Source organism: Trachypithecus francoisi, unplaced genomic scaffold (genome assembly GCF_009764315.1).
Source record: "Trachypithecus francoisi isolate TF-2019V2 unplaced genomic scaffold, Tfra_2.0 Lachesis_group10, whole genome shotgun sequence".
In the NCBI taxonomy this organism is placed as follows: Eukaryota; Metazoa; Chordata; class Mammalia; order Primates; family Cercopithecidae; genus Trachypithecus; species Trachypithecus francoisi.
Window position 1 is genome coordinate 114,312,436 of NW_022681455.1, and position 12,973 is coordinate 114,325,408.

Below are 12,973 nucleotides of genomic sequence, written 5' to 3' on the forward strand. Positions count from 1 at the left end.
GAAGGGAAGGTGGCAGAATGTTTAAACAGAACGCCGCCCTCATCCCCAAGGGCTTGTGTTCAAAGTCACGCAACACAAACTGAGATTTATGATTTTTTGTTTGTTTGTTTAGGTTGCTTTTGCTTTACCAAGACAAAACATTTTCTATCAGGATAGTTTTCTCAATGGGAAATAAAATAGGTCTAGGCCTAAGTAGTGTTCCTTTCCCACCATCAAATCTAAGCGTTCTTGTAGGCAACACTTTCCTTCCTTGTTGCAGAAGGCAGGGCTGCTGTGACCCTGTGCGGACTAGGGCGTTTCTCAGAATGCCACCCCTTTCCCAGGCCGGGGCCAGGGCCTGATTGCTGCCTTCTGCAGCTCATGTTTACTCTGTGTCCAGGGTGGGGCCTCTGGCCCCGGTGCGAGCTTGTGCCAGTGCCTTCTTCCATGCTCTCAGCAGTGGGAGCCCTACTGTCCTTCCCGTGGCTCCCCCAGGGGACCCTTCCTGGACAGCAGCCCGGCTTCCTAGGGTGAGCTCTCTGGCCGATGCCCCTAAACCAGGGCAGCAAGAGCCATTCCTTATGTGGTCAGGGACGGAGGAGGCTTGGCCAGCCAGGCTGCACCGCTCACAAAGGATGGAGCCAGGCTCCTGCTTGGAGTGAAGCAGAAGACCCCAAGGTTTTCCAGGAATGCCTGACCTCAGGGCCTGTGTACTTCACATCAGCTCCACTTCACAAGAAGTAGCAGCTGGACCTGACCCAGATCTCAGGCAAGGCCCTGCGACCTGACCGCTCCAGGCAGAAGCATCAGATAACCCTTGGCAGTGGCCTGCACTGGCCAGACCTCAGCTTCCAAGGCCTTTAGCCTGAATTCACCTCTCCCCACCAGTACCAAGTGTGTCCATCGGAAACATTCTTGCAGCTTCTTCCTGGCCAGGCCTGGAGAGGGCCCAGCTTGGGGATTTCCTGTCAACACAAGAAGGTTTCCCTCTTCAGGAGCTAGAACGCTGAGTCATTTGACTCCTAGGGCCTCATCAGCCGACCAGTGGCCTGTGTGAACCTTTGACCAAGTTTCTTAAGGATCAGTGGGTAGAGTGAAGTAGGCGGCCTCTCCTTCCATGCTCCTTGGCAGGAGCTGCTCAGAGCCATCCATCTTCCATTTCCTGTCCAATGCTGGAGGTCAGCAAGTATTTATTCATTTGAGACTGAGTGCCTTGCCCTGGGACTTTATGTTCAGGAATCTTGGTAGGAGGTGAGAACGGGCCTCCCAGCCTTGACACTTGACTTTGCAAAGCTGGTGTCCAGTTCCCAGCTGTTCCCAGGATGGCAAAAGGAGCTGCCTCAGCACCCTGGGGAGAGTGAGCGCTGGGAGCCTTCCATCCCGAAGTCTCTCAGGGCTGCTCTGGGACCAGGTGGTGGGACAATGAGTGCCTGGATGGACCAACCAGAGAAGAGGGGGAGCAGCCACCATCCCAGAGAGACTAGGCTTCACCTGCTAGAATGCAGTGGGGCAACAGCCTGGGGTGGCCCCACCCAGACACTCACCCTCCTCCCACATTGAAATATGCCCTTTGCTGGTATAAAGTCACCACCGTGGAAGGCAGAAAGCCCTCTCCCCTCACCCTGAGCCCCCGCCCAGAGCTGCTTTGTGAGATGCTGCCCACACCCAGGTGCCACCAACCCTGACCCTGTCACTCCATCGATGGCCAGCTCACTCCACTCCGAAACCAGGGGCCTGCTGATGGGCCTTCCCCACCCCCGCCTGTCACCATGGTAACGGCAGGCGCTCCTGCTCCTGCAGAATATTGCTTTCTTGTAACCTCCCTCCTTCCCTCTCTTTCCTCCCTTCTTTCTCTCACACAAAAAGAAAGCACAAGTGTTTTATATTCATTTTGCAAAAAAGCTGTGTAGCGCATACTAATTGGTGTGGCTTCCTCCCGCTTTCTTTGAGCCTTTTCTCATCGTCAGAGCCAGGACTACAGGCCCAGCCAGCCTGCTCACTGGAAGGACGACTAGGTCTGTTTTCCTGGAGGCTGAAGCAGGAGTGACCTAGCAGCGTGTCTTTAGCTCTGGGGCCTTTCCTCCAGGCCTTGAGAGGGGCGCACAGTAAGCCAGGCCACTGAGATCGCCTTCTCCTCCCAGAGCTTTCTACCTATACACCAAGGATTGTAGGGTCTCCAGGTGGCTAGAGCACCAAAACTCTGGCCCAGCACAGAGGCTCAAAGCCAGGTGCAGCTGAAAGAGCAGCTCCCCACGGTCTCTGTTGCTGGGTCGCAGACCCCCTGTTGAGGTTGCCTCCCAGGGCCTTCCTTTCACCAGGGCCTCTCTTCCACCCCAGGCAGAGGCAGAGTCCTGGCCAAGGTGTGCATCAAGATGGGTGCTCCAGAGCCTCAAGGTCACACCCTGGACTGAGTCAGGTCTGCTAGCAACTGGGAGCGAAGCAGCAGCCAGACTGGAGGGACACAGAAGCCAGGAATCAGCCGGCTCCCTACACCCCAGGCTCCACCTCAAGCCATTCCTTGCCCTCCATCTGGGTGGTCCTTTCTCCTCACCTCTAGGAGGCTGAGGGAAGATGGGGATGCTGTTTCGGGGTCCTGCTTTATTTAAGGGACTGGAGGGGTGCTGTGTGTGCGCACAAGCGCACACAGTGTCATCCCAGGCAGGGCTGTGGGCTTTTTGCCAGCCTCTGGGGACCAGAGACAAATCCTATGGTATGTAAGCACAAGAGGAGTGGCTGGGATTACTGAAGGAACCTGTAGACAACATTTCCGGCTTTAATTGTGCAATTGAAGTGTAATTTGCATTCATTTGCCATTTGGTGTTAAACTTTCTAAAATAAGAGAATTGAAAATGTAAAATATGCAGCTTTGCTGGCTGTGCTCTACAGTGGGGTGGGAGGCAGTAGTACTGAGGTGGGCTAAGCACATTCTCTGCAGGGGAGAAAGCGGGATCGGAAGCCCTTGGTGTGGGCACTGCTGTCCATGCTCAGTCACTAAGCCTGGGCCGGGGAACAGCTCAGCTGTGAGACCTGAAATCTTGGAATGGAAGTGGTGAGCCAGCCTTTCTTGTGTGCCTGCTTTTCGTGCTTTGCACATCAAGTATCTCTTGTAACCTTCACAACAGCCTGGCAAGGTCCAATCTCCATTGCGCATATGGGGAAACCGAGGCTCCCATCCTATGCAAAATGAAGTTCAGACTTCATTGTCTGTGTCATGAGCTCTTTTTTGGTTTATGGTTTTTTGTTTTTGTTTTTGAGACAGTCTCACTCTGTCGCCCAGACTGGAGTGAAGTAGTGCGATCTCAGCTCACTGCAGCCTCTGCTCAAGCAATTCTCCTGCCTCAGCCTCCTGAGTTGCTAGGATTACAGATTCGCACCACCACACCCAACTAATTTTTGTATTTTCAGTAGAGAGAGTGTTTTGCCATGTTAGCCAGGCTGGTCTTGAACTCCTGACGTCAAGTGATCGGCCCGCCTCAGCCTCCCAAGGTGCTGGGATTACAGGTGTGAGCCACTGCACCTGGCCTTGTGTCATGAGCTCTTGAAGGTCTGGCCCTGCCTACCACTTTGGCCTGATTTCTGGCCATACCCTCACCTCTGGCCCCATTCCCCACTCTGGAGCTGGCCCCAAAGCCTAGTTTCCTGGAATGTGCCACGTGGTTCTGCATCCATGAATGGCTTATGCTAGGTAAGAGAATGCTTTGAATGCCATTCTCGAATGCCTTTCTCTCCCTTCTCACTCCCTTGGCCAACTCATGCTCAACTACTTCCAGAGCTTCCTGGCTCCCCTCAGGCATCACCACCGGGACCCTGGCACCCGCCCTGTATTATCAGTAAATGCTCACTGCCTGACTCCTCCGGGAGTCCGTGACCTCACTGAAGGCAGAGCCTGGCCTGTCTGGCCTTGTGTCTTTTATAGCCAGCACAGGACCAGCTCACAGCAGCTGCTCAGTAGCCGTCCGGAAAGGGAGCGTTGTGTGGTTGAAGTGAACTGGTCCAGGATCAGGATTGGATGTCAGGACTGTCTGACCACAGCACCCTGGGTAGTGTTATCAGCAGGCTCAGGTTTGGGGACCAGAGCTGGGTTTGAGGTGGACTCACTGTTACCTTGAGCAAGTGACTGTCCAAGTCTCAGATCCCTTGTGTGTATCATGTGAGGTGAGACTGGTGACAAGTAAAGGCATTCATTGTGGCCGGGAGCGAGGACAGCCTGCTCCACTGGCCCTGGAGCCACTCAAGGGGTGGAAACAACCTTGCCCAGGCCAGGCCTCTTGCTGGCTTTTTCCAGGCCTCTTTTCCGACAGGGAAATAGGTACCTGCCGGATACCCAGCATGAATCAGTTTGTCCGCATGGCACAGGGATCTTGCCGAGGGCTGGCCTGGCCCCAGCCGCCCCGCTGGCTCACACTTTTCTCCTCACTTCCTCCCTTGCTGCACGTGGCCACCAGTGTTGGCTGCCCAGAGGCATGTGCCTCTGTCCCCTTGCACAGACAGACCTGGGTGGGATGGCAGCATGGGGTCGGGGGGCGAAGTGATGTAAAGAGACACAGGTCGCCTCCCCATGCTCCTCCTCTCCCCTGGATCAGGCGAGGGACCCCAGGGAGTGGGTGAGACCCTACCACCTCGAGCTGTGGGCAGAGCAAGAGCAGATGGGTTAGGAATTAGGTTGCTGATTTGGGGTTTTGTCCCCCCACCCCTTTTTTTGTTTGTTTATGAGATGGAGTCTTGCTCTGTCGCCCAGGCTGGAGTGCAGTGGCACGATCTCGGCTCACTGCAAGCTCTGCTTCCCAGGTTCACGCCTACCTCAGCCTCCCGAGTAGCTAGGACTATAGGCGCCCACCGCCACACCTGGCTAATTTTTTGTATTTTTAGTAGAGACGGGGTTTCACCGTGTTAGCCAGGATGGTCTTGATCTCCTGACTTCGTGATCCACCTGCCTTGGCCTCCCAAAGTGCTGGGATTACAGGCGTGAGCCACCGCGCTTGGCCCGTGCCCCTTTTTTTTGTACAATTCACATACCATAAAATTCATAAAAACGACTCTATGGTATACTTTTAAAGTATATACTTCTAAAGTATACCATAGAGTAACTGTTAGTATTTTGACAAGATTATACAACCATCACTACTCATTCCAGAACATTTTCATGACCCCAGAAGGAAGCCCTATACATACCCTGCACCCGTTAGGAGTCACTTCCCATGCCTCCCTCCCCACAGCCCCTGGCAACCGCAAATCCACCCTCTGTCTATGTGGATTTGCCTGTTAATGGAGTCATCATACAGGGTGTGGACTTCGTGACTGACTTCTCGGCAGGTTTTTTCAAGGTTCATCCACATGTAGCAGGTACTTCATTTCTTTTTATTACCAAATAATATTCCCTGGTGCGGATGTGCCACGTTCCGTTTCTTCGTGTCTCCACTGCAGGGTCTTTGAGTTGCTTCCATCTTCTAGCTATTGGGAAAAATGCCGCTGTGAGCGTTTATATTTAAGTTTGATGTGCACAGACATTTGCGGTGCTCTTGGTAACTGCCTAGGAGTGGGAGTATACCTATGGCAGCTCTCTGGGTAACTGTTTGAGGAGCTGTTGGCTTGACTCTTGCTCACTGTTTCATTTTGGGTGAGTCATTCCCCCACTCTCCCCCCAACTCCATTTCCTGATCTCAAGTCGCCTCCCTGGCCATGCTTGGACAGTCAAGCAAGCATTGGGGTGCGTGGCCTCTGTACATCCTGCCGTGGCAGGTGTGCAGGGGCTGAATCGGGCAGGACCGCAGCGTCATATATTGCTGTGCCACTTGCCCATCCTGGCTTCTGCCCTGTGTCTTTCTTCTGTGGCTGTAGTAAAGAATCCCTGGAGGCTCTGTCCTCAGTGGGAGCAGAGGCCTCGGCCCTCCCTGCTACCAGGCTGAGACCCGCGCAGGGATCCCCAACTCCTGGCCTGGGTGCAGGGGCACCCCTTGCTTCTGCCATATGACTGGGCTGTGTGGCAGCCATGTATCTCAGCCACGTGGATTCATCAGCTCTCCACTCTGTGTGCCAGGCCATGGGCAGGAGTGGCTGTGACTCACCTGTACAGCCCCAGAATCCAGCGCAGCCACTGGCACAGAGCAGGGGCTGAGGGGCCCACAGACATCCCAGTCTCCATGAGTGGGAGAGGGACAAAGGGAAGTACAGAATTGGACAGTAGGAGGCGGGTCTGTGAGAGTGAGCACCGGCTCCTGCCTGGATGAGGCTGGGAGACTGCATGCCAACACGGGACGCTGTTTGAAGACTGAGGGGCGGGAATGGGTGAGCAAGCAAAGGGGTTCCCGGCCAGGTGTGCCAGGGCTGGCCTAGAGGACCCCAGAGGAGAAGTGACAGTCGGGCAGTGTGGGGGAGGCACTGGCACTGTGTTTGCATTGACAGGAACGGCTTTCAAGGAGGGGGTAGGCCTTACCTTGTTTGTTTTCGAGGTAAAATTTGCCCTTTTGAAGCATAGAATTCACTGGCTTTTCGTATATTCACAAGCTTTTTGCAACCATCACCCCAGTCTAATTCCAGAACATTTTAATCCCTCAATAGGAGCCCTACAGTGCTAACCTTATCTTGTATTTCCATATTCCAGCCACCTGGCCAGTCTTGGCCCATGTGGCCCTGCCCATCAGGCTCTGTCCCACTTCCCCTGGTCCAGGGCTGAAGCCCCCGGTTGCTGTGGTTATTCTTGGCCTGGGCTCAGAATAGCCCAGGAAGAGACGCAGGCAACCACCCATTCAACTGATGTTTGTTGGGCATCTGCTGGGCACAGGGCAGTCCAGAGATACACCTTTTGAGGGGACAGGCACGGTCCCTAGCCCAGAGCAAGAGAGGAGTGAGGGGCAGAAAGAGCAGACGACCACCTGCAGTGTGAGGAGTTCCCTGCAGGACAAGCACAGCCAGCAGAAGGTGGCCAGGAAGCCTCAGCAGCCCCTGGGGCAGGTGCCCACACACACGCACGCACACACACGTGCACGCACGCACACACACACACACGCACGCACACACACATGCACGCACACGCGCGCACACACGCACGCACACACGCGCACGCACACGCATGCACGCACGCACGCGCACACACATGCGCGCACACACACACACACACACACACGCACAGTGAAGCCCCTGCCACAGGGCAGGGCCCCGGCCCCTTTCCCTACTGCCCATTGCAGCAGAGTGGTGGGCTGGACTTTGCCACCCTGCCAGCTCTTGGTGCCAGGCAAAGATGGGTGCTGTGCGAGGAGAGGCAGCTTCTAAGGATACAGGAGCTGTAGAGCAACCCTGGGGACGTTGTGATACAGCGCTGACCTGGACTCACACTCAGCGCTGGCCCCACGCCCTACTCTGCCTCTGTTTCAGAAGAACTCAGCAGGCAGGTGGTCAGGCTGGGGTCTTGCCCCACCCAGATCTGTGCAGGGACACTTTAGAGCCACCGAGGACCACCTGACGTGTCCGGACATTAGGAAGTCCTTTACCTTGGAGACCAGAGTACCATGCCAAATGTGGAGGGCCCTTTAGGGTCTACAGTGGCCTGGTGTCACCTCTGCAGAAGAAGCTGTTCTGTGGCCTGATGGTGGGTGGGGCCGTGGCTGCTCCACACAGTGGACACAGTGGAACATGGCCTGGAGGGCACTTTGGGAGTCTTGCGCAGCCTGGGGGCCTTTAAATGCACATTGTGCAGACAACACCCTGTTTCCTGAGTCCTGTGACTCCCAGGGACCCTCAGAACCCTGTTCAAGGGACCCAAGAGGAGAGGGATCATGAGGAAGCTGACTCACTGAACCTCGGACTCCAGTTTCCTTCCCCCAGAGGCCCCATTCACTGCAGTCTGTGTTCCGTTCTATCTGGATCCTTTGTTTCACTTTTCTGAGCATGCCACACCTGTGGCCTTAGTGGCTCTTCCCAGCCTGCTGTCATCTACAGACCCCTCCCCGCTGCAGGTGGCTCTGTGCCACCCACCGCACCTCTGCCCAGGTCAGCACAGCTCGCAGCGGAGAGCTCATCCCTGCCGCCCCGCTTCTCCCCCCAGGTGATCCTGAAGGACCTGGAGGTGCTGGCAGAAATCGCTTCCTCCCCTGCAGGCCAGACGGATGACCCAGGCCCCCTCGATGGCCCTGACCTCCAGGCCAGCCACTCAGAGCTCCAGGTGCCTACCCCCGGCAGAGGTGGCCTACTGAACACCTCCGGTAAGTCTTCTCCTGAAGGTTCCAGCCTCAGGGGCCTTAGTGCCAGTGCCAGGTCTTGGGCTGGACCACGGCGGTCCTTTGGGTTGTTGCTCAGGAGCTCTGGAGCTCGACCAGGATGTGAGGGGTCTGTGGGTTGCTACTGGCAATCTCCCACCTCAAGAACCCCCAGAGGCAGGCAGCTCTCGTCCTCTAGCAGCCTCCAGAGACCCTCACAGGACTTTCTCCGCATCTCCCTGCACCTTTGATGCCTTTGAGCCACTGACTAAACATAAAACCATCTGGGTCGCCTGCTGGTCTCTCTGCCTGGGCAGCACCTCTCCAGTCTGGAATCCAGGGTCTTCGGTCTTGGGGTCTCACAGGTGGAATACTAGGTGGCCATTCCCTTTCTCTCTGAGAAGCTAAAAATAGTGGCAGGCAGCACAGGCAGGAGACGGCATTATTCTCACAGGCTGTTTCTGGGCAGTCCTTGGAAGTAAAGGTGGCTATAGCATCCCTAGCACTCGTCCCTCAGTCCCTTCCAGATGGCAGGGACTCTTCTCCCTGGGCCCTGGCAGATGCCACTTCCCTCTGGCGATGCAGTCTTGGAAAATGCCTGGGGACACAGTTGGTAGGAAAGTTCCCAGTGAATCTCAGGTGTCTCCATGGGGGTCTCTGTTCTTTGTATCTGGAATTTACTCCTTCCGGTGGGTTCGTGGTCTCGCTGACTTTAAGAATGAAGCTACGGACCTTCGCAGTGAGTGTTACAGCTCTTAAAGGTGGTGTGGACCCAAAGAGTGAGCAGCAGCAAGATTTATTATGAAGAATGAAAGAACAAAGCTGCCACAGCATGGAAGTGGACCCAAGAGGGTTGCTGCTGCTGGCTCGGCCAGCTTTTATTCCCTTATTTGGCCCTGCCCATGTCCTGCTGATTGGTCCATTTTACAGAGCACTGATTGGTCCATTTTACCAAGTGCTGATTGGTGCATTTACAATGCTTTAGCTAGACACAGAGGGCTGATTGGTGCATTTTTACAGAGTGCTGATTGGTGCGTTTACAATCCTTTAGCTAGACACAGTGCTGATTGGTGCGTTTTTACAGAGTGCTGATTGGTGCATTTACAATCCTTTTTTTTTTTTTTTTTTTGAGACGGAGTCTTGCTCTGTCGCCCGGGCTGGAGTGCAGTGGCCGGATCTCAGCTCACTGCAAGCTCCGCCTCCCGAGCTTCTCCGCCATTCTCCTGCCTCAGCCTCCCGAGTAGCTGGGACTACAGGCGCCCGCCACCTCGCCCGGCTAGTTTTTTGTATTTTTTAGTAGAGACGGGGTTTCACCGTGTTCGCCAGGATGGTCTCGATCTCCTGACCTCGTGATTCGCCCGTCTCGGCCTCCCACAGTGCTGGGATTACAGGCTTGAGCCACCGCGCCCGGCCTACAATCCTTTAGCTAGACACAGAGTGCTGATTGGTGCGTTTACAGTCCTTTAGCTAGACACACAGTGCTGATTGGTGCGTTTTTACAGAGTGTTGATTGGTGCATTTACAATCCTTTAGCTATACACAGAGCACTGATTGGTGCGTTTACAATCCTCTACCTAGACCCAAAAGTTCTCCAAGTCCCCTCTCGACCCAGGAAGTCCAGCTGGCTTCACCTCTCACTTTGATGCAGCCTCATGCGTCATAGAGGTTTATGGACCTTGTAGCCTCAGCCTCCCCCCACAGCCTAGCCGTGCTGGTCTCAGCCTGAGAGTACCTCCTTGGCCTCAGTGGGAGACGCCCCAGCCCTGTTTGATGCTGAGACCAGGCCCAGTGCCTGAGAAGTTCAAGGGGCGGCCAGAGCCCCGCAGGCCTGTCTGTGCCCCAGGACATGCCAGGTCAAGTCATAGAAGGCCCATGTGGGGCCTTGCCCAGGAGCCCAGCTCTAGGCAGTCAGTGGCCGTGAACTGACACCAAGGGAAAGAACACCAAGGGAAGTGGTTCCCACATCCTGACCCTAGGACCCCTGCTGGGACTCCCCCCATCTATCCCTCGGCGAGCAAGTCCATTCTCCATCCTGTGTCCCCAAATCAGCACATGGGGAACAACCTTAAGTCCTTGGGACAGATGGCAGGAATGCCAGAGGTGGAGTATGGGGGCCCAGCAAAGGGGGTGGACAAGGAAGAGAAAAAAGGAGAGCTCTTCCTTAGGAAGGGAGGGTCTGGTGGGGAGGAGCAGCAAGAACTGACCAGAAGATGGGCAGTAGCCAAGAGGAGACATCCTGCAGGGAGGAGGCCCGGGCAGAGGAGCCCTGGGGGCGCGCCCTCAGCTCTCCCTCCCCAGGAAGCAGGCGCCACAGCCTCTTCTCTCTTTCTCAAATTGGCTGCAGCAGAGAACTTGAAGGCAGCACAGCCTTGTGACAGGGCCAGGACACCCAGGCCTCCCAGGCCCTCTGTGACCTGTCTTCTGTGTGTTTTATCTCTTCCTCCCGGGCACAGAGAAGTTGATGGCTGTGATTTGGACTCCTGCTCATGGAAGGAGGACCAGGAAACTGCTGAGGGCAGCCTGGGCTAGAGGGAGTAGGGTATGTGCCCTGGGGGAGCAGAGCCTGGCCCAGGGGGTCCCTGGCGGGCCCTGCAGCATCAAGCCCTTTGCGCTGCTCGGGCACCAGGGCCAGGGGCACTATATGGCAGGGCACTCTGAACCCCAGCTCCTGGCCATGCCAAGATGGGCGGGCCGTGAACGAGGCTACAGCAGTAGAGACTCTTGCCCCAGCTCACCGAGGCTGTCAGATTAGCTCACATCAGCCAGGGACTCACTCGGAATTCATAGAAAAACAGCAAAGCATGCCAGATGGGAAGAAACTCCGTCCTGGAAAGAACACCAAGGAAGTGCCTGCAGCCAGTCACACTTCTTGCTTCAAGAATCCACAGCCAAGGAGCAGTGGGGGCTGCGGGAGGAGAATCCACAACTCTGTGGGCCAGGAGCTCTTAACCTGAGTCTCACGTGTGGGCCTCAAGGCTCCAAGTAGATCCACGTGTGTGCACATGCTTATGTCCACAGCTGGCATCAGATTTTACAGATGGGGCCATGATTTTAAAAGGTCAGCTCAAACCAGTAAGAGAACAGCCGAGGGAGCCAGAGCATGCCCTGCCCCCCCTCCCACCTCCACTGCCCTGGAGGGCATGCGCCAGGCACTGAGGGTGTGTGGGGTGGTGCTGAGGTCAGAAGGCAAGCAGGAAGTGCACACTCAAATCCCTCCGCGAGCTGCTCCTTCCCAGACTGCTTCTCAGGCATGCAAGGGGCTCGTTCTGTCTGTTTCCATCTGGCCATGCACATGGACAAGATTGTGAAGCCATACCCTCTTCCTGTTTGGATTCTGCCTGCCTCTGGCTCTCCAGGGCGCAGCCCTGAGAACTTGGAGAACTTGGAGGCAGCAGTGCTGTGTCCCTGTAGGGGAGATTGCCCCAAAGGCACAAAGGGACTGTCTGGAAAGCCTCAGAGGCAGGGAGCCTAGCAAAGATGAAGTTGGTGGCATCTGTAGGGAACCAAATGGCGCGGATCACACACCGCAGTGGAGAAGCAAGCCGGTCACACGCCTGGGTAGCTGCTGTGTTGGCCTAAATGCACCACAGCCGTGGTTCCCAAGGCCCCCCGAGGCAGAGTCGCCCACATGGGATTTTCCTCTCGCCTGTCCTAGCATAAACATCTCCCCCTCCCTCGCAGAGCGGTGAAGGCAGAGGCTTCTGCCGCCCTGCCTCCCTCATTCCTGACCCGTGCAGAGCCCCAGGATGGGGGAGAGAATGGCCTGGGGGCAAACAGGATGGGGAACGGCCTGGGTGGGCAGCTCTGGAGGAAGCTGGCTGAGGGACACCATGCTTTCCTGTCTCCCACCCTTGGGGTCTCCTGTGTCTCCTCCGTTTGTATTTCCTGTCTCCACTCAGGGGAGTCTGCGGAGGTCCTGCTGGCTCTGGGGACAGGGATGTCAAACAGGCCTGTGGGCCTGCCATACCCTGAGCCTGTGCAGAAAGCTTCAAAGGACAGAGCAGGCCTCTGGGATCAGCCCTTTGTTAGAGACATGCCTGGACTCCTGGGGCCTGGACATCTCTGCTGCCAGAGAGGGTGCAGCCAGGCCTGGGGAGACCCAGTCAGCCTTTAGAATCCTTGGCCGTGCACAGCAGTGTGTCAGTCTGAGGCCAAAGGTCACCCTAGGACTGATGTTCACCCCTAAAACCCTGACTTTGCCTGCCACGGGGCCCATTGCTGCTGGGATAAAAACCGTTCGTGTCGCCAGCCACGTTGGCTCACTCCTATAATCCCAGCACTTTGGGAGGCTAAGGCAGATGGATCACCTGAGGTCAGGAGTTTGAGACCACCCTAGCCAACATGGTGAAACCCCACCTCTACTGAAAATACGAAATGTAGCCAAGCATGGTGGTGCGTGCCTGTGATCCCAGCTACTCGAGAGGCTGAGGCAGGAGAATCACTTGAACCCAGCAGGTGGAGGTTGCAGTGAGCCGAGATCACACCGCTGCATTCAAGCCTGGGCAACTACATCTCAAAAAAAAATAAAACAAAATAACTGTTCGTGTCAGTATACCTTGCGGGACTCAGTGGCCCAAGGTGTTTTAACCCCTGACTCTAAAAATGGGTAATAATGACATATTCTTATTTGGTTTCATTCTTTGTAGCCCAGGACAGTCTATTGTAGCCAAATGTCAGCAGCATCTTCATGTCACCAGACAGAAACAAGTTCTAGCAGAAAGCCATTTTGCCCAGTAATCACGGCAGCAATCATCATGGCTGCCAGCGCTGGCTGAGGTCACATGAGGCCCTGCCCTGCTCTG

The 12,973-nt window shown here is 55.7% G+C and overlaps 1 protein-coding gene across 3 annotated transcripts in view; it reads left to right on the forward strand.

Annotated features, from left to right (window-relative positions):
- Positions 1-12,973, forward strand: part of VAC14 (VAC14 component of PIKFYVE complex) — a 116,229-nt gene that overhangs the window by 50,646 nt on the left and 52,610 nt on the right. For all 3 annotated transcript variants that reach the window (XR_004438979.1, XM_033218950.1, XM_033218951.1), the window contains exon 13: positions 8,021-8,177. Coding sequence is in view for 2 of the 3 variants with exons in the window: in XM_033218950.1 (XP_033074841.1) it covers positions 8,021-8,177 (157 nt within the window). In the remaining variant the exon portion in view is untranslated. The remainder of the gene's footprint in view (positions 1-8,020; positions 8,178-12,973) is intronic.